Below are 20100 nucleotides of genomic sequence, written 5' to 3'. Positions count from 1 at the left end.
ATAAAACAATTAATTTGATATAGTGGAGTCTATATATAATTCAGGTCGCGAGTTAATTTGATAGACTAATCAAGGTTGACATGACTTTTTTTTGGACATATCTAATCAATAAAATCATATTAAAATAATTTTTATATAATTTAATTTAAATCAGAGCTAATAATAGAGTTGGGTAAGGAATTTTTAAACTTAAACTATTATGCTGAATTTAATAACACAACCAAACAACCAAAAAGTTAATGAATATGTATCTTGTTCAGAAGAATTTGGGTCCAACCTGCAATAAAAGCACAGAAAATAAACTATTAACCATCTATGTTTTGCAGAACATGTGAGTTTAATTGAACTTATTTCATCTCTCGAGTGAATTTCTAGTATTGATTACGAACAAGAAAACAGCTGAAATTTAAGTTAAACAGCATCTGCATTTGACTGCTCTTATCTATCTATTTATTTGTCCTTGTACGGATAGTTTTGGTTGGATAGTGGCTTTTGCGACCTGAGAACGAAAGATGAAGGAATCGTCATCTATAGGATAGACCACGCCCTTGTTACCTCACCCTTCACTTTCTTTATCCTCTGGCGAGCATTTTTTTTCAAGTTCTTCCTCACCCATCTCTGTCTCTTATCTGGTCCCGTCCACTTGCAAGAAAGCTAACCTTCAAGCTCCATCAGAGAATCCTTCTGCCTCTGATTCTTCTCTCTGCAATTCTTGGTGGAAATTAGGGCGAACCATTTTGCACTTTTCCCACTACAGGTCACTGATTTCCCTCTGTTTATCTAGGTTTCACGAGCTGCATGCACTACGAATTCTGAAATTTTATTATACTGAAGGTTTCGACAATCATCTGCAAGTTTTCTGCATTTAGTGTTTCTGGGTTTTGGCCAATGGAGCCTTGTAAGAGTCACTCTGTCCATTCCATCAAACAAGGAGCTAACTAGCTTTATGCACGTCCATGGATGAGGACGGCAGAAAACCTCGCCTTGATTTGTATTTGACGCTCACTTTTATATATTTATCGGCCTTTTTTTTCTTGAAAACTCATCAAACATGGCGAGTGAGGTCAGCAGCGATGGGGTCACCAAAGGCGGTGGCCTAGTTGCCAGTTTGAAACAGTCGTGCATCCATTTTCTTTCTTTTCTTTACTTTTTGTTTATTCGCATCCTGCTGAGTCCACATATGACCACTTCTACAGGGATGATGATTAATTTATTTTATTTTATTTTATTTTCCCTTTGTTCAATTTCACAGGTGGAATAGAGGAGGACCTGAGAAAAACCATGGTTGGAAAATTTGGGAAGTGCATCCTCTGCTGTAGAAGCCAGGTGTCGGTAAAATATTAAATTTCTGCATTAATTTTGACTTTTTTTTTTAATTGGGCAAAGTATTTTTTCCTTTTTTTTTCTTGTTGACTTTTATGATAATTAATTCGCAAGTCGTCTCGCCTGACAAGAATTAGTTAGTTTAGAAATGGGAGAAAACTATGCATTAATTATAATCTCCATAAACTAATACTCAATAATTGATAATATCAATTAAATAATATTTTTATTTGATTCTAATTTAAAGTTAAAATGTAAAAAAATTATAGTGGTTTAATTATACACCCTTGTACAATTTAAAATCAGCTGGACTTTGCAACAAATAAACAACAAAATAATAAAATTAATGAAAACAAAAACTATATACTAAAAATTGGAATATTAAGTGAAAAGGAAGACACATATGGGAGATGAATCGTTATGCAATAGACTTGTCACTGTCGAAAAAAGAAAAGAAGACAATAAGCATAATTCTTTTTTAACAGTGGGATACGTAGTTGCCCACGCTGGGAAGGAATTTTTGGTCAAACAAAAATCCTGGTCAATTAGGGTGATTGAACTGAAGACCTCTCACAAAACATGATGAAAGAAGATGGATTTCCAAGGCAGGACCTGGTTGACCGGTCGTCGAGAAAATGAAATCTATCGGTTGCTTGAGGGCACCTTTGAATGTTTTCTTTCAAGACTTCAATGTTCATTGTCGTTTTAAAATATATTAGATAAAAAGAATTAATGCCTTCATTATATATATATTATTGATGAAAACAACTTTTTTTTTTTCAAGAAAAAGATGCTTGACTGGTTTCTTAGTATTAATTCTCTTTCTATTTTCACTCTTCCCTTCTTAAATGCTTAACCTCTCACTTTTTTTTCCCCATTCTCTTAAAGACACCAATTAATGGAAATTAATCCGATTGCTTCATTTTTGTTTATTAAAAAACTAAACTAAAATCTAAACATCAATGGACACATGATATTTTAACAAAACAACCATTATAAACTAAATTTTTGAATTTTGCACAACATTATATTACTCAAAATTAATTTATATTCACCAACGAAGTGTTAATATAGCAATTAAAGCATCGTTATATCCTCACAAGGATGAAAACACAAGTTTAATTTTTAGAAAGCATATTTATTAGGAAAAACAACCACGAATCCTAAATAGAACTAATTCAGCCCTTTAAAAAAAATATGGGATATCCAGGTCAACGACCAAAAAAAGAATTCATTTTCTTTTTTATTTTTTTTCATGCTTATTTTTAAATTTTTTGATTCCTCCTTTTTTGTAAAACACTGTTATTAGCATAAATATTATAATTTGATGGCTTGATTAGAAGAAACTCGTAATAAAAAATTTAATCTAAATTGAGGTTTAATTGAAACTTGATTTGTCTGATTATAATTATAATATTTTATTTAAGATAGATTTATCGAGATTGCTTTTAACCGTCCCCGAAAAGAGTTAATTACCTTCTCTTCTAAAAGTAATCAAGGCGGGACAGCACGCACATTTGTGGCTGGAACCACGTGTCAACAACCAGACGTAGATTTAGTTGACTTGCCTACCGTAACATCCGGCGGTCATTCAAAACCGTTGGGCTACCTATTTCCGGCCGGCCTCCTTAATCCACGAGGTCAATAACCGTCTGATCAATTCACTTCTCATCATGATAATTATCGGCCACAAAGATCCCTCGCTTCCTTATCTCTTCACATTCCATGAGAGAGAACAAAAACTGTTAGAAGAATATGAGAAGACAGAACTAGTTGGATTTGTTCCCGTAAGATAACGCGTTCCATGTTGTGTGCGGTGTGATAACGTCATCCTTGTAACTCTACATCTTCCATTTTTAACATCTTTCCAATATTCCATTGGTTAATTTAACTTTCTTTATTTTTCATGAATATATTTATTATTAATAAAAGTTTAATGTGTTTATAAAGAAAATAAAATCTATTCTTGATATAGGTTTGAAATGAATTTTTATATTTTTAAAACAGAAAATACAATAAATTATTTTCAATATTTCTCTGTTTTGTATATATATATATATATATATATATATATATATATATTAAAATTTATATTTTTTCTTTTTAATTTAAAAAAAAAAAACTACGTAAAAAAGTCCTAATAGACGTGGAGAAAAATTTAAAAGAGAAGTCTCCGTGTGTGCGTGCATATATATGTGTGTTTGTGGAGCAATTACTAGTGAAGGTAGAACGATTAACGGTACCTGTGAATAGGTGGCTCATTCTCACTCGCAAAGCAGCGGAAGAATCCTAGAGAGAGAGAGAGAGAGAGAGAAGGTCTGTAGCAGATGCTTCTTTGAGTATATGCACCGATCCCGATTCATCATCTTGTGAAATTAGAAACTGTTGCAGATTTTGTTCCTTCTCCTTCTTTTCTTCTTTTTTTCTGTTTCAATTTTCCACTCTATTCATTCTTAATTTGACAAGCTGGTTGAGCTTGCCATACGATTAGCAACATCTCTTCAATCTCCATGTGTTGTTGTGACTGTGATGTTGTTTTGATCATAGATGCTTTTGATCTCTTTCTTTCTGCATGTCATGAGTCCCCAGAAATATATATGGATGGATCTGTTACTGGTAGTTAATTATGTCATACTAGGTATAATTCACCCTGTTAGAATATTAAGAATCACAAGCTCGGTGTTTCATTATGGATCTGATCCAGCTGTGTGTGCTCATAATAAATCTTCTGGTCTCTTTCTCTAACATCTGTTTCGTTTGATTGGAATTAACAGAAGGAAGAAGACATGGCAAACGAATCATACGAGGATGCCATTGCAGGACTGAGCAAGCTTCTCAGGTACCCTACTGATCATCAATCCCCAAACAAGCAACTTGAGATTCACTCACAGAAGAGTACCGCTAATTATTTTCATGAAATTTTCAGCCATTTTCATTCCTCACCTAAGAATCCTCCATATTTGACTTTCTTAGACGCGTACTTCAATCTTAATTAGAGGGGTACTGTATTAAAAATACTATGTGCGTGGGGCCCAGAAAGGAGAGGCCACGGTTGGGCTTAACTGACTGTTCTCTTCTTTTTTATCTGACCTCCGCAACAGTGAGAAAGCTGACCTCGGGAGCGTCGCCGCCGCAAAGATCAAGCAGATAACGGCCGAGTTAGAGGCGGCCAGTTCGAAGGGATTCGACCCGGTCGAGCGTATAAAAACCGGGTTTGCCCACTTCAGGACAGAGAAATATGAGTACGTCTTCCAAGCCTTTTCCTTTTCGAATATTACTCTTTTTTTGTTTATTACTACCCTGGTTCCATCCTGCTGCTAAAGTACCTTTTTGCCCTCTTCACGTTGTTGCATCATTGATGATTGTTGCCTTCCCCTTATCTTCTTTCAAAAACAAAATTTACGGTTGTCTTATCAGGTGATAAGCTTATAAGCAGCCGTCGTTGAAGTACTCGTGGCTGAAATCAGGCCTGAAAAATTAATGTTTTCGTACATTACTGATCACCTTTGGAAAGGTGATTGCAAATTGCAATCCTTAAGGGCACAGCTGGGCTAATAATCATCACATGAATATGTTTCCTTTTCTTTTTCAGGAAGAATCCAGACTTGTACGGTGCCCTTGCTAAAGGCCAAAGCCCGAAGGTCAGTGTTTATTTGTTGAAATAAATAAATTTCTATGTTCCAATCTATATTTTTAAAAAAATCGATTAAAAATTAAAATCAAGTTAGATCAAAGAAAAAAAAAATCTGGTGTGATTAAACTTATTCGATAAAAACTCGATTATAATCTATTATTTATTATTTTTATTATTTTACTAAAATAATATTATTTTAATTTAAAAAAATTAATCTAAACAACTCTTAATGAATCTATCAAAACTTGAAATTTGAGCTTTAACCTTGTCCACCAATTCAGGATGTAAAAAAATATGTCCTATCAATGGAAAATGTTAATAATATTGTGTGCAATTTGGGAATCCCAATGACCATTGCGCAACCAAAGATAGATGAAGGGCGAGGTCTTCGAAACCTAGGAGGCAAACAAGTAATATTTAGTTTTTTAAAATATTTTTTATTAAATATATATTAAAAATAATATTTTTATTATTTTAAAAAAATATCTTTTTGATATGTCATATCAAAACAATATAAAAAAATTAAATTTTACCTAGTCCTATTTGTAATGTGATATCAAAAAGGCTTGCCAGCTGGTGTTTTTAATATATTTGTCTTGTAGATATTATTTGTTTTGTGTTTTTAAAATATATTTTTAAAAAATAGTTTTTTTTTATTTTTTGTTTAAAATTAATATTTTTTTTAATGTTTTTAAATGATTTTGATGTGTTAATATTTTAAAAAAAAACCTTTATTATCTTGCTAGATTAAAACCTTATTCAGATTCCTTATCAATAAGTAGGGTAGGATTAAAACCTTGCACTGTTCGCATGATGATGACTCTTTTGTTTTCATTTATTTTATTATTTTTCTCAACTGATTAATCATTGCGAGACACGGGCTGAGTTAACTCAACTACTCCTATTAAATTAAATGCAGTTTATGGTGTTTGCTTGCTCTGATTCTCGGGTCTGCCCTTCCCATATCCTCAATTTCCAACCAGGGGAGGCCTTTGTGATCCGGAACATCGCCAACATGGTCCCACCTTATGATAAGGTTAGCGTTATATGCACCTTTCCTGATTACAAGCTCTTTTCCTCTAATTTTGGATTAGAAGGGAGACTTTTCATGGTGGGTCTATTTATTTATACACCCAATGGCTACTAAAATGAGAAGAAATCTCAATTATTATTATTTTTAAATTAGAGAGGAACATGGGTAGGTGGGTTAGTAAATTGGAAATTCTAAAATAAGCTTTTGTCTATATAATTGAGTGGTATTTTAATCAAGATTAAATGACTGATTGTTTATAGGGTTTAAAAGTGTTTTTAAAAAAATTTAATTTTTTTAATTTTTTATTAATTTTAAATTAATATGTTTTTTATATTTTCAAATTATTTTAATGAACTGATATTAAAAATAATTTTTACAAATTAAAAAAATATCATTAATATATATTTTAACATGAAAAATTACTTAAAAAATAATTATAATCACACTACTAATAAAACTAATGATAAGATCAGCATTTAGAATCTGACGTTTTGAAAGTACAATTGTTTCCATAAATTATTTTTCATTTTTTTGGTGGATTATCCGTTTTACACTTTTGTTGGACTTGGTTTTCTTCTGCAGACAAAATATTCAGGCGTGGGGGCAGCCATTGAATACGCAGTGTTGCATTTGAAGGTCGATACTCGATCCTATCCTTGCTTTCTATTACTGCCATTATTATATTACATTATCGTTATACTGTCTACGGGTTAATATGGGACTGGTCGAACCCTTCTGACAAACTTAAAACATGTTTGACAGTGTGCTAGCGGTTACTTTTTAAATAACTTTTCGTGTTAAAATGCATGACAATGATTTTTTTTTTATTTTTTAAAAATTATTTTTGATATCAACACATCAAAATGATCCAAAAAATACAAACCGTATTAAATTTTAGCAAAAAAAAAAACTTTCAAATTTTTTGGAAATATAGATTAAACCGTGTTCCCAAACATTACCTTATTACCCATCTCTGAGTTCCCTGTGAAGAATTTTACCTGGTTGCCTGCACATGAAACAGGAGCCTGGGACGGGGAGAGTTCCACTTGTTTACAATATTTTACTTCTCTCACTGTGTTTTCTTTCGGGAGCTTAGGTGGAGAACATTGTAGTCATTGGTCACAGCTGTTGTGGCGGTATAAAGGGGCTCATGTCCATCCCAGATGATGGGTCCACTGCCAGGTAACCATCTGTTGATTATTTATATTTAATTTCCATCGGCATTAATATATAAGCTTCTCGTGTGATTCCTTACATGTCGGGTCTGCCTGGTAACCATTTGATCATTATGTATATTTAATTTCCATCTGCAGTAATACACACAAGTACTTCGTTCCATACAAGTTGAAAAGAAAATTAACAAGTAGAGTATAATTTAAGCATTTCCAACATCTTGGGATAGTTAATTAGGCGATCCCATATTATCTAATTGCACTCATGTTAAAGTACATTAGTTAATTTAAGCACAGAGATTGTCTGTTGGTTTGCTAGTGGGTCCAATCCTTCCTAAAGTTCCTTTTAGGCTGTGTTTGATTGCAGGAAAGTGAATTCCCGGAATTCACTTTCCTGCTTTTCCTGTGTTTGGCAGCAACAAAGAAAAGTGGTCAAAGGAAAGTGGTTTCCGGTCAACTTAAAATTAATAACATTGAGAAAGGAAAGTGTTTTCCTTCTGTTAAAGAAAGGAAAACACTTTCCGACAGTGGCCAGATATGAAAAGCAACTGTTCATGTTAATTGCACTGTTCAATTAATAGTGCAATTAACATGAACAGTGTATTACGTATACTGTTCATTGAAAAATAGTGAACAATGCAGTTTTCTTGCACTGTTCACTTGCATGTGGGATTTTTTTTTTTTTACAGTGTGCTATTTTTTTAATATTTAAAAAAAATAGTTTAGAGTAAATTTTATACCTTAATATTTTATCCAATTTTATTACATGCTAAAAATATTATTAAAACTATAGGTTTTGTCAGATGTATTTCGTACGTAATGGAATTATAAATAGTTTCATGGAATAGTAAAAAAAATTTCACAAGCTTATTTCTCTATAATATGATATGATATATATAGTTATATTTTATAAAATAATCTATGTATGAATATAGAATATAATAAAAAAAATCATCATTATACATTTTAGATTTCATTTTTTTTATTGTAAGTGATTAAATATTTTATATATATATTAGATAAATTTGAAAAAAAAATTAATTCATTAATAAATTATTTTCCAGTTCATTTTCCATAATACAACCAAACACTGGAAAGTGTTTTCCAGTTCATTTTCCATAACACTACCAAACATCAGAAAATAATTTTCCGGAATTCACTTTCCAGGAATTCACTTTCCCCGGAATTCACTTTCCAAAAGAAATTCACTTTCCTGCAAACAAACGGAGCCTAAGGCAATGGGTACTTTTTATTCTTTAAAGAAAAAAGGAAAATAAGCAGCAGGGTGGAGGCAATGGGTACTTTTTATTTTATTTTTGTGTTTCTAAAAATATTTTAAAATAAAATAAAAAATTTTTTATTTTTTTTATTTTTAATTAATTTTTTTTAATATTTTTAAATTATTTTAATATAGCTTGTTTTATAGTTTATTAGTGGGTCCAATCCATCCTAAAGTTTTTTTTAGCTTCTTTTTTCTATTCTTTAAAAAAAAAAGAAAATTAGCAATAGGGAGTAGACAATGGCAGATATTTTTATAGGCAATATTTAATTTTTGTGCTATAAAAATATTTTTAAAATTTTTTATTTTTTTAATTAATATTTTTTAGTATTTTTAAATTATTTTGATGTGTTGTGTTAATTTTTTTTTTAAAATAATAAAAATAATTTTTTTATACATTTCTAAAAAATTATACTCGAAACTTCTTTTTAACAACCGCGAGTGCTTTTCTTTTCCTTTTGCCCATCACCTGTGAGTTTCGCTTTACTAAAGATGACCTTTAATTTTCGCTTTATTAAAAAGTACTCTTGGTTTTCGCTTTATTTAAAAAGACCCACTTTAGTGTAGTTTTTTTTTTTCCTCTTATTTTCCGACATTTTCGAGGAAGAAAATATGGGTACTGCTGAATTATAGACAAAACTGTGGAATTAATTTAGTATTCCGAGATTGTAATAGTCTCTTGTCTGTTTTCTTAACTATATATTTATATTAATATTGGAGACGCACACATGCATATATATATATATATATATATATATATATATATATATAGAGGACATATTATTCTGATTGTTCTTTCTCTTTTGCTCTGGTTTGTGTAAATAGTGACTTCATAGAAAATTGGGTGAAGATCTGCTCAGCAGCCAAGTCCACGGTGGCGAAAAAAGCCGGCAGCTTAAGTTTCGAAGATCAATGCCACAACTGCGAGAAGGCAAGTCAGAGCATCTACAGTATTTAATCTCCAAAAAGTTTGAGAGAAACCATATTAATTCTTAAGAACAAGTAATTGGTCCCCTTGAATTTACGATTGTTCTAATATATAGTTCTCTGTGGCCTAGTGCAGGAGGCTGTTAATGTGTCGCTGGGGAACCTGCTGACATATCCATTTGTGAGAGACGCCGTGGTGAACGACGCCGTGTCGCTGAAGGGTGCACACTACAACTTTGTCAAGGGAACTTTCGAGCTGTGGGATCTGGATTTCACAATTTCGCCGTCCATTTCTGTCTGAGCTGTACATGTCTTTTCAATAAATATTTGGCAATGTGAAACTGTAGCCGGCTGAATTTTCAACTTTAGTCTCTGCTCTTTCCCTGGCTTCCGAATCTTGTTTCTCTATAAATATTGTTTCAATAATATTGACTCGTTGTCACTCATTTATCAGTTTTTCTTTTTTTCTTTTTTTTAAAAGTTAATAATCATATGCAATATTCTTTCACTTGCTAATGTTTTTAATTGATTAATATTGATCCAATATTGATAAATACCTGAAACATTATTCTTAATGTTTTTCGTTGTTTCTGCTGTTTTTTATGTTAACATTATTCTTTTTATAGCTTCTGTCACTAGCACCATTGAAAAATACACGTGTCGTTTTTCTAGGTATAAGATTTTTATTGATATACATTTTGATCCTTAAAAAAAAAATACTCTAGTTCTTATATTTTATTTTTTTTCTTACAAAAAAGTCCTTAATTGAAAGTATATGATTATTTTATTTTATAGTAAATATAATTCAGTCCCTAACATATCAATTCATATACTTGGTCAAAATTAGTCTAACAATTTAAATGAGTTGATGGATAAAGTAAAAGTTCAGTGAATTTAAATAAATATATCCATTTTGAAAAAATATTTTATATAATATTGATATCTATTATGATAATTTTTTTTTTTTTTTTTAAAAATTATTTCCCTCATTTTAACCCAAAAAATTAATTGAGACAAAAAATAAAAAATAAAAAAGGGAAAAAAATCATAATAGATGTATGATATTATAGAAATGAATTCTACCTCAAAGTAAGTAATAGCTCAATCCCTTAGCTTATTGATTTTTTGTTTAATTGGATTGATTTTTCATGGATGTGATTATTTTTTATGATTGTAATTGATATTTTTGTGATTTTGCTGAATTGTTGTTTCCTATAATATCTTATATTTATTTTAAATTCTTTTACAGTTTACTATTTAACATTCAAGAGCTTAATAAAAAAAATATCAAATGAGTAAATTGTATTTATTATAAAATATGATTACCAAAAAAACTTTAAGTTAAAGGACTTTTTTGTAAGAAAAGTAAAACATGGAGACCAAAAATAAAAATTTTAAAAGTTTTGGGGGACTAAAATATATCTTAATGAAGATTTTATCCTATAATAACATGACACATGTCAATTTTTAATGTTACTAATCGATGAAAGGGTGTGGTGATAACAAAATCATGACGTAAAGATGATATTAAAATAAAAGAATAATACGGCAACTTTTTAAATACACACACCAAAAAAAAGAGTAGAATGATGTAAGAAAGCGTTAATGTTGTAAAAAATATATAAAATTCTTCTCCATAAACTAAAGTTAACCGAACCATCTCTTTATCTTTTCATCGATGTCTCTTTTTTTTTTTATACTGTACAATATCATTTCTTACCATGTTTTTCCTCAAAAAGATCCTTGTTAGATCTAGCATCTAATGTAACTCATTAGATCTTTTCTACATGATTTCTAATTCATCTAGTGTTTTTACCAAGTTTTAAGGGCTTTATTTTGTTTGTTCTATGCTTTTATGTGGGATTGTTGTGTTATATTGGAGAGTTCTTTTAAAAAGATTTTACATGATTTGATGTTGTGATCTTTTAGGATCCAATATGCTTAGGAATAGTGTTTGAGTATTTGAAAAGTATTAATATTCTATTCCTAGGGATATGAAGAGTAAAGGATCAGTTATAGAAGTTTTAGTTCCTACAAAACAATCATTTAGAGATCCTCCAATGATTAAGTCAATGACTTTATAGTTAGAAATTGTAATAAATAAGGAGAAGAACATTAAACTCTAAAAACAAAAACACTTGCTCTTAGTTTTTGTGTAATAAATGCTTTGAAAATATATGATAAGAGAATAAAGATTGTGAATCATTTTACCTAGATGGTTCGAAGGGATTTAGGGATCCTCCAATGATTAAGTCAATGGACTTTATAGTTAGAAATTATAATAAATAAAGAGAAGAACATTAAACTCTAAGAATAAAAACACTTGCTCTTAGTTTTTGTGTAATAAATGCTTTGAAAATATATGATAAGAGAATAAAGATTGTGAATCGTTTTACCTAGATGGTTCAGAGGGTACTTATAGTCCTTGTACTTTGAACCATATTATCTTGCTTAAGGGGCTGAGAGTCTTTTCCTCTTGAATAACTTAGTAAGGAAGAAGTCCCTTACATCAACATTAATGATGATGAAAATGTCTTTTTACACAACATTAATGTTGATGAGAATTACCTTTATAACATCATTAGTAATGATGAACAAACAATAGAGCTATAAAAAAAATTTATAATTATTTCGCACACAATATTAAATGTTGATGAGAATAACCTTATCATATAATTAACTTTGATTAAGATATAGCCAGCTCTTAAAGGATTTTTATATACTAAATAGTATGGAGGAATGATTATCCTAAGGTTAGATATCTTCTCAAACCCACATGTGTTTTGGCTTAGCATATAGTCTTAGCTTAAAGGGGTTGGGTCTAGCATCTTGCCACACCCATAAGGGTTTAAGCTTTGCATGTAGCTGAGCTCGAGGGTGTTGTCACCCATAAATATTTGGGCTCAGTGTGTAATTGAGACCCCAAGGGTGTTGCGTCTGGAAATAAAATTAGACTCATGTCATCTATGCTTGTTATTATATCAAACTTGTGCATGTTAGTTCATCACCTTATATTTGGCCCTTTTATTCGTGGGCTTTTAAGCTAATGAGTTGTGTATAAAATATGTTGATCCAACGACAGCCCCCCCAAGTCTTTGTGTATTGAATACACAGATTTTGAAATATCATCTTTAATGAAAGACTTTTGCCTTTCTCATGACATTTGTTTGTTCCATGTAGAAATATTCAAATCTTTATGTCCATATAGCTTGTCCTTATTGGGAAAGGGAAGAGGCCTCTAAGGGGAGGGAAGACGGCTTGCAATTAATGCAGTAATTAAGTTGATTTCTAGAAATATAAGATGACATAATAGGTCATTCATTTAACAATGAGAGTGAAAAAGGTATTTCCTTTATAACACTAATTGTTTATCTTTTCTCATCTTTTCTTCTTTTTTTTCCTTTACTTTTTCTTTTTATGATCTTTGTAAAAACAAATTTAAAGATTGCTAGAGCAAGCTCTACCCTTTTATGAGAAAAAAAACTATTATTCTTGGTACTTTTCTTAAAGATTTTCTCCTCTTTTAAACAAAATTAAGTTGAACCTCATAGAGTCAGACCTAACCTTAAGAGTAAAGGCATTACTTTCTCTGGTAACGAATTTAGGTTTCGACCATGAACTGAAGGAAGTGGTAGAGAATAGGGGTTCACCAGATTAGATCCTAAGACTAAATGAGGTGGAACTTCAGGGTCCACCTCTAATAGAGGGGAATATAGTTTTTATCACTAAAAAAGCCCTTCCCTGATGCTTTAAGGGAGACCCGAGAAATAAAAAGGGCACTTTAAAATCCTAAAGATGATGCTCTCAGTATCCTAAGCATTGAGGAGGTAGATTTTGCCGATGGTTGACAACCTGAGAGTATATGGCTCAATTTCCCATAGGGGATGAAAAGATCAGTCAAGAGACCTTGAACTCTGCATGGGGACATTACAAGATTACATTCCCCTTATGCATGTATGAATAAGGGTACTCATTCCCTTTTTATAAATAAGACTACTCATTCCCCCTATGCATGTAAGTGTTATATATTAGGCTCGGGCTAACTGCACCTCAATGGATAAAGTGGTCTTGTTGGATTTTGACAAGTTTCCTGGGTTTATTGGTATAGAGGCTATGGTAAACCTTTTAACACATATTACCAGTTGGTTACGAGCTCTGATGATGGTAAGACATATTACCAGTTGGTTACGAGAATTTAAATCCACCATTTTTATTTGGATTACAAGGTGGTAAGCCCCTATATAATCATTGATTTTGCAATTTTTTTACTTGTTATGCATTTTTAAAATTGCTAGTATGTTGTAAATATTGAGACAGGCTTGGTGAAAGTGTTTGAATGTGCGAAAAAATAGTGGGTAATAGTTTAATTTGTTGTTTTTGAATGTATTGTGATGTTTTGAGGTTTTTAGTAAGGATAAAAATGTGATTTTTTTTTTATGATAAGTTGTTTAGATTATTGAAATCATGATTGAATGTTGTTATGGTACATGAATAAACAATAAATCAAGTCTCAATTTAATGAATTATATGAGAATTTCATTTATGCTGTATTAAGATTTTATTTAGCATGAAATAAGTTGAGGTTTTTGAGAATTAAGGCTTGAATTTAAAATTGGATGGCTTAATAATGTTTAATGTCATGTGAATGGATTGAGTAATGAGTTAGTTGAGTAAATTAAAAAAGGAAAATTTATCTTTTTATTTTTGTAGGATTTCAACAATGTGAAAAAAAATATAAAGGAAGGAATTGTTGTGTGGAATCTTGGTTGTAATGTGTTAATGTAACCAATTAATGTTTGGGTTAATTGTGAAAAAAATGAAAGAAAATATACCCCTACCTATATTAATCTATTCAGCCAAAATGAGAATTTTTGGAGGAACAATTAGTTGATAAAATTGATATTGATTTATTAATATGGTATTGTTGTTAAAATGTTTAAATGGTGATATATATGTTAGTTGAAAGAATTTTCAAAGAAAATATCCACCCGTATGTTTTGGATGTTTCAGCCAAATATGGTGAAAATTATGGATTGTTATGGATAGAAATCATGCTTGATTAATTATTAACATGCGACCATGAAATGATTAACTAAAATTTAAAGAAAATATGTAATTTTTTTAAATTAAGGAAATTAATTGAGGTGGTTAATTAAATGGAATAAATTATGCTTGAAAAATAAGTTATTGTATGAGAAATTGATTGTAGGTTATTAATACAAGAGAAGCTATCAAGGAAGCATCAAGACACGATTTTGCACATCATACTCAAACTTAAGATAGGTGCCTAGACTTCAGGCTTTATGGTTTAGTAATAATGGTAGTCATATTAATATTACTATTATTATTGTTGTTATTATTATTATTATCATCATCATTACTATCACCACTATAATTTTTATTATAATTATTTTTAATCTTATTATATTATTATAATAATTATTATCATTATTATTATCATTATTATTATTATTATTATTACAGAAGGGTCAAGAAAACAAAATAAAAAAATCAAAAGCAGAAGTGACCACTTTTACTGTTATAATAAAAGCGTGTTTGGCAGTATGGTAGCTGTTGCTTTTCAAATAGCTTTTTGTGCCGAAATACATGCCAATGATTTTTTTTTATTTTTTAAAAATTATTTTTAATATTAGCACATCAAAACGATTTAAAAAGTATAAACTATATTCAATTTTAACAAAAAAAAATTGAAATTTGATGAAACACCGTTTGGAACGTAATCCCAAACGGTGCTGCGTGCCAAACGGTGTCTAAATAGTGAATTGTATGAAATCACCTTCACGCTCTTTGTTCAGCCGACTCTGACGGCTACGCTATTCACTCACTCACTCGGATCAGATCTGATCTCACCTCTCGCTCTCCAATTCGCAGGTGAAATCCCTAACTCTAGCTTCCCTAAAATAATGCATGTTTCCCAATTTTGTTATTATGAAATTGTGTCAAATGCCTACGTATCAATCTGTTCCTGGCGATGGAATTTGTGTTTCGATTGAAGATGATGATGATGATTTATTTATAGTGGAATTGTACCGATCTGTAATTCTGTTGGTTAAAATTTTTGATGTGGTATTTGTTTCTGCAGGTGAAAATGGCAGAATCAAAACCAGGATTGAGGAAGCCTGTATTCACCAAGGTTGAGCAGCTCCGCCCAGGCACTGGTGGCCATACTCTCACTGTCAAGGTTGTTAGTGCAAAGATGGTATTACAGAAGGGTCGAGCTGATGGTCCTCAAGGACGCCAAATGAAAATTGCTGAATGTTTGGTCGGGGATGAGACTGGATTGATTATCTTCACTGCTAGAAATGATCAAGGTATTTTTTTTTTTTTTTTTTTTTGAATCAGCAAATAGTTATTCTAGTAGCGTGTGGCTTATTGGTTCCTAGTGGTTGTTATCAGTTCATGGATTCTAGGACGTTAGACCCTCTTCCCTATACCCTAGTTGACTTCTGTGTGATTAAGTAGTCATATCATGAATTTTGTTCAAATGGGCTCTTTCTTTTTTGAGTGACATTCAATATTGTTCTGGGAAAGCTTTCAATCATTTTTTTTATGACTTTTCTTTCTGTGAAACTCTGAACCTTGTACACATGATGTGATAAGTGAGAGCGTGGATTACTTTGGGAAAGATGTTTGGGTTAGATGTTCAATCAAAAGTGATAAATCTTCACCAGACTATTGTGGATGTTTTAACCATTTTCACCGCCACTCCAATTAAATGAGAGCGAAATTTGCTTGAGTTTTGTCTTTTGACAATTTGGTTGAGGCGGCATGTGTTATCTTGGGTTCTTCATCTGTCAAAACAAGGAACTGATGAAAATTCAGATTATGTGACTATCTAGTTTTTGGATTTTCCCAGTCTTGCTGGTTTTATTTAACTCGTCTTATTTTTGTTTAGTGGACTTGATGCAAGAGGGTACTACTGTGATCCTTCGCAATGCGAAAATCGACATGTTTAAAGGATCAATGAGGCTTGCTGTGGACAAGTGGGGCCGTGTTGAAGTCACTGAACCTGCTGATTTCACTGTGAAGGAAGATAACAACCTATCGCTGATTGAATATGAACTTGTAAACGTCGTTGAAGAATGACTTGTGAATGGTGTTTGCTACTCAACTAGATGATGACAGGAGAATAAAAAAGAACTCCAGAAAAAGCAAATCACTGTAAGAGGACATATTAAATCCAAAATGCCCGTGGAAGTTCATTTAGGAAAGAGGATATGTGCAAGCTAATACTGCTCCAGTTGCTTTTCCCATAAATCCAGCAGCAGCCTTTGATTGGACTTCCAAACAGATGGTAATGGTTGTAAATCAATGAGTTCAAGCAGCTTCAGTTTGGAACTTGGTTTTGGTTTGCTTACTCCCTATTTATTTGTGAACAGTTGTTGATCTTGCACTACTATGTCATGATAGATGTAAAAATGATCGAAAGTATGTTCGGTTCTTGCATGCGTGGTCTTTTTAAGCTCTGTTGCCAACTCCTATCGTTACCTGTACTAATGTGAAATACACGATTGGACACTCGATCAAGCCCTCCGCTTTAGTTGTAAATTTGAGAGAGCATTTTCTTACGATGGATGGTTTGCTTGGAAGTTTAGATGTTTCAACGGAAGCTTTTTGGGCGGGTGCACCTGTTTTTTCATCGATTTCCATAGGCTTGCGGATCATTTAAATCTGCATAACTGCTGTCTAGGTCAATCTAGGAGTAGATTTCTTTGCCCCAAAAATAATTGAAAATGCCTGGCAAATATTCTGAACCTTGAACTAGAAATGAAGTTTGGAATGCAGTATTCTCACAAGAAGAAGAAGAAGAAGAGAAGACATCTCTTAACAGAACCTTAGTAATCTTGCCAAGGCATGCTATCTCGTATATTCAACGTAGCACGCTTATTCAGTCAATGTAAGACTTAAGGCGTCCACGAGCACACACAGCACAAGCAAAGGGCTGATATAATCGGAGGTATTATTTGGTTTTGTGTTTTTAAAGTATTTTAAAAAAATTATTTTTTTATTTTTTATTTGTTTAAAATTAATATTTTTTATTATTTTCAGATTATTTTAATGCATTGATGTTAAAAATATTTTTTTTAAAATAATTTTAATATATTTCTGAATGAAAAACACTTTAGAAAACAGCTTATAACCAAGTGGCAGGGCCATAATTTTTTAAATGAGATGGCAAATTGCTAACAAATACTATTTTATATAGACATGTATTAGAAATTAATTAGAAATAAATATACTAATTCATATAAAGAAAAATTAATTTAAAAATACTTTTAAAATAAAAAAAATACTTACAAAAAAAATAGTTTTTTCCTTTTTAAAAAAAAAAAAAAAACTAACATGCACTGATTAAAATCAGGCTTGCATGCACGTGTTAATTCTTCTCCAAGCTCTAGCAAAACACAAATTGTCTAATGACAAAAAAAAAAAAAAAACAAATTAAATATGAATTATTTACTCATCTGTCCTGATTATTTTATAGAAGGTACAAGGAAATTAACATCATAAAAAAAAAACCAATCTCAAGCTAAAACAATTATAATTCTACAAATATCAATCTTTACTCACTAATAACAATCGAAATGTTTACTTGTTCATCTCATGAAAAAGTTTAATTTCATATTGTAACGAATTCAATTAAAAATTATATAACCTTTAATTAATTCAAAACAATCAAATTAATAATTATTGTTTAAATTCTTGCATGTGTCTACCATTCATCTTTAATTGATTCAAAACATTATACATATCAAAACCCCTAAATTATTATAAACCCTAATATTTTCAATAACTAATTATAAAAGAATAAAATTAAAATTAGATAATAAAATAAAAAAATAAAGGAAATTTATCTAAAGTTAAAAAAAAATTACTTGCTTAATTGGACTTGAAAAGAAATTTATACAAGGAAGAGAGGCAGGAAATAACAGCTAAAAAAAAAAATAGAAAAGCTCTTGGATAGTGAGCGGAAGAAAAAGAAAGAAAGAAAAACATCCGGCGAAATGAGAAATGAGCTGGAGTGAGTATTGAAAACCTAAACATAAGAGATATATTATATATATTATTTATTATATTAAAATACAAGTCAATAATATTTTCTTTGCGACTGCGTGTGAACCCCTTAAGCCCTTCACCATACTATTATATTAATATTTTAATATAAAAAATATTCAAAAAAAATATTAACAAGTTAATTGGCACCTTTTAACCTATGTGGCTCCGCCATTAATTATAATCACAATTCCAAATAACTCCTAACAAAAACCTTGGTGATTTTTACAGGGCAGACTGTCCTATATTCAACAAAACATTGGGATCAGCTTGGGCAAGAGGATTTCGGGCTTTTCCGTTATGAAGTTAGAGCTCTGCGCTGACACTTGATTAGGTACGAGAGTTCAAGGACGTCTTCTATCAGAGGACGGGATGTTTGATTCCGAGCCCATCCTTGACTGGGCTTGGTTCAGGCCCAAGTCTTTGTCTTTTATTATTATTTTAAGATATGTTTTACATATATAATTGTATTAAATTTTTTATTTTTTATTTTATCAAAACCCTTCAAATGAACATTAAAGAAATTAATTAACCAGGGCTAGGTTATAATTTTTTTTTTTTTTTTGTTATGGCTTTGTCCGCATTAGCAGAATAGCAGTGCATGTTTTTATGCTAAATCTACTTATTTTCTGAATAGAATTTTATGAATTTATTGATTTCTCACTTTCCACGCAAGCAAAACTCTCTTCTTCTTTTCTGGGTAAAGCACATAAGTACATTTAATGTAATGAGATTTAATCGAAAAAGATGCGCAATTCTTTTAAATAAAAAAAAACTGATTCAAAAATACTTTTATAATTATTTAGAATTCTTGAAATTAAATTCAATTTTCTAGTTTGGAATTTTTACTGTATTGATTTGAATTTCAAATAGAATTAAATTACTGAAAAATAACTAAAAATAAATTAAAGGAGAGACCCTTTAATTTGTTAATGTAATAATATTTACTTTAAGAGCAATATTCCAAAATTTTAAATTCATGCTAAAACTAAAAGGCAAATAAAGCATAACTTCGATAATAAAAACATAAAATAGACATGAAGACATTCAAAAAAAAAAAAAAGTTACTCCCGACAAAGAGTGGAAAGAGGCAAACAATTTCTGAAGAAAATAAAGAAGCCTTGGAATCATCATGGCTATTCTCATAAAAAAGCAGTATAAACATAACTTTACAGTGCCATGCTCTCAATTTATAGGTGACCACATTCATGTACATGATAATTCAAATTTGATGGCTATTTTATAAAGAATCTACTATGCTAGGTCTTCATTCATTATTTAAGCATGTTTATTTCAAGTAATAAGAGGCCAAATTTAGTATTTTTAGTTTAGCCGATACTAAACCCAACGTGTGTAAAGATACTTTTCTTCCTAATAAAATTTAAGATATTTTTTTATCTAATAATATTAGAGATAATTTTTTTTTGACAAATAAAAATTAAATACTATAAGAAAAAGGAAGACCATTGAGTATTCCTTTGATAAAATATAATAAGAAGAATGAGCAACGAAGACCCATTAGATTTTCAGGGGGAAAAAAAATCAATCTCTATTGTAGTGTCTGTTTTTAAAATACCATAGTTTTTTATATAAAATATATTTAAATAAATATTACTAGTTCGAGTCTCACAAACCTCAGAACCTCTAGAGACTTACA

At 30.7% G+C, this 20100-nt stretch overlaps 2 protein-coding genes across 6 annotated transcripts; both read left to right on the top strand.

Annotated features, from left to right (window-relative positions):
* The first annotated feature begins 598 nt into the window (after positions 1-598).
* LOC118045435 (carbonic anhydrase 2) lies at positions 599-9814 on the top strand. 5 transcript variants are annotated; one of them, XM_035054057.2, is made up of 10 exons: positions 599-757; positions 1253-1326; positions 4098-4162; positions 4425-4565; positions 4916-4964; positions 5877-5993; positions 6573-6626; positions 7087-7172; positions 9267-9372; positions 9505-9814. In XM_035054057.2, the coding sequence occupies exons 2-10, from the start codon at positions 1282-1284 to the stop codon at positions 9667-9669; spliced, it is 828 nt and encodes a 275-aa protein (XP_034909948.1). In that variant the 5' UTR covers positions 599-757; positions 1253-1281; the 3' UTR covers positions 9670-9814. The 5 variants fall into 5 exon arrangements, with proteins under 5 accessions (XP_034909948.1, XP_034909947.1, XP_034909949.1 ...); XM_035054056.2 differs by having other exon boundaries at positions 1253-1332; XM_035054058.2 differs by lacking the exons at positions 599-757; positions 1253-1326 and adding an exon at positions 3495-3639.
* A 5291-nt stretch (positions 9815-15105) lies between these two features.
* Positions 15106-16835, top strand: LOC118045434 (uncharacterized protein At4g28440). The gene is made up of 3 exons (XM_035054055.2): positions 15106-15260; positions 15472-15700; positions 16285-16835. Exons 2-3 carry the CDS (start codon positions 15478-15480, stop codon positions 16473-16475), a joined length of 414 nt encoding a protein of 137 aa, XP_034909946.1. The 5' UTR covers positions 15106-15260; positions 15472-15477; the 3' UTR covers positions 16476-16835.
* The last annotated feature ends 3265 nt before the right edge of the window (positions 16836-20100 follow it).

Source organism: Populus alba, chromosome 10 (assembly GCF_005239225.2).
Source record: "Populus alba chromosome 10, ASM523922v2, whole genome shotgun sequence".
Lineage (NCBI taxonomy): Eukaryota > Viridiplantae > Streptophyta > Magnoliopsida > Malpighiales > Salicaceae > Populus > Populus alba.
Note: the sequence above shows the minus strand (reverse complement) of the source record. Positions and strands in the feature narration are given on the sequence as shown.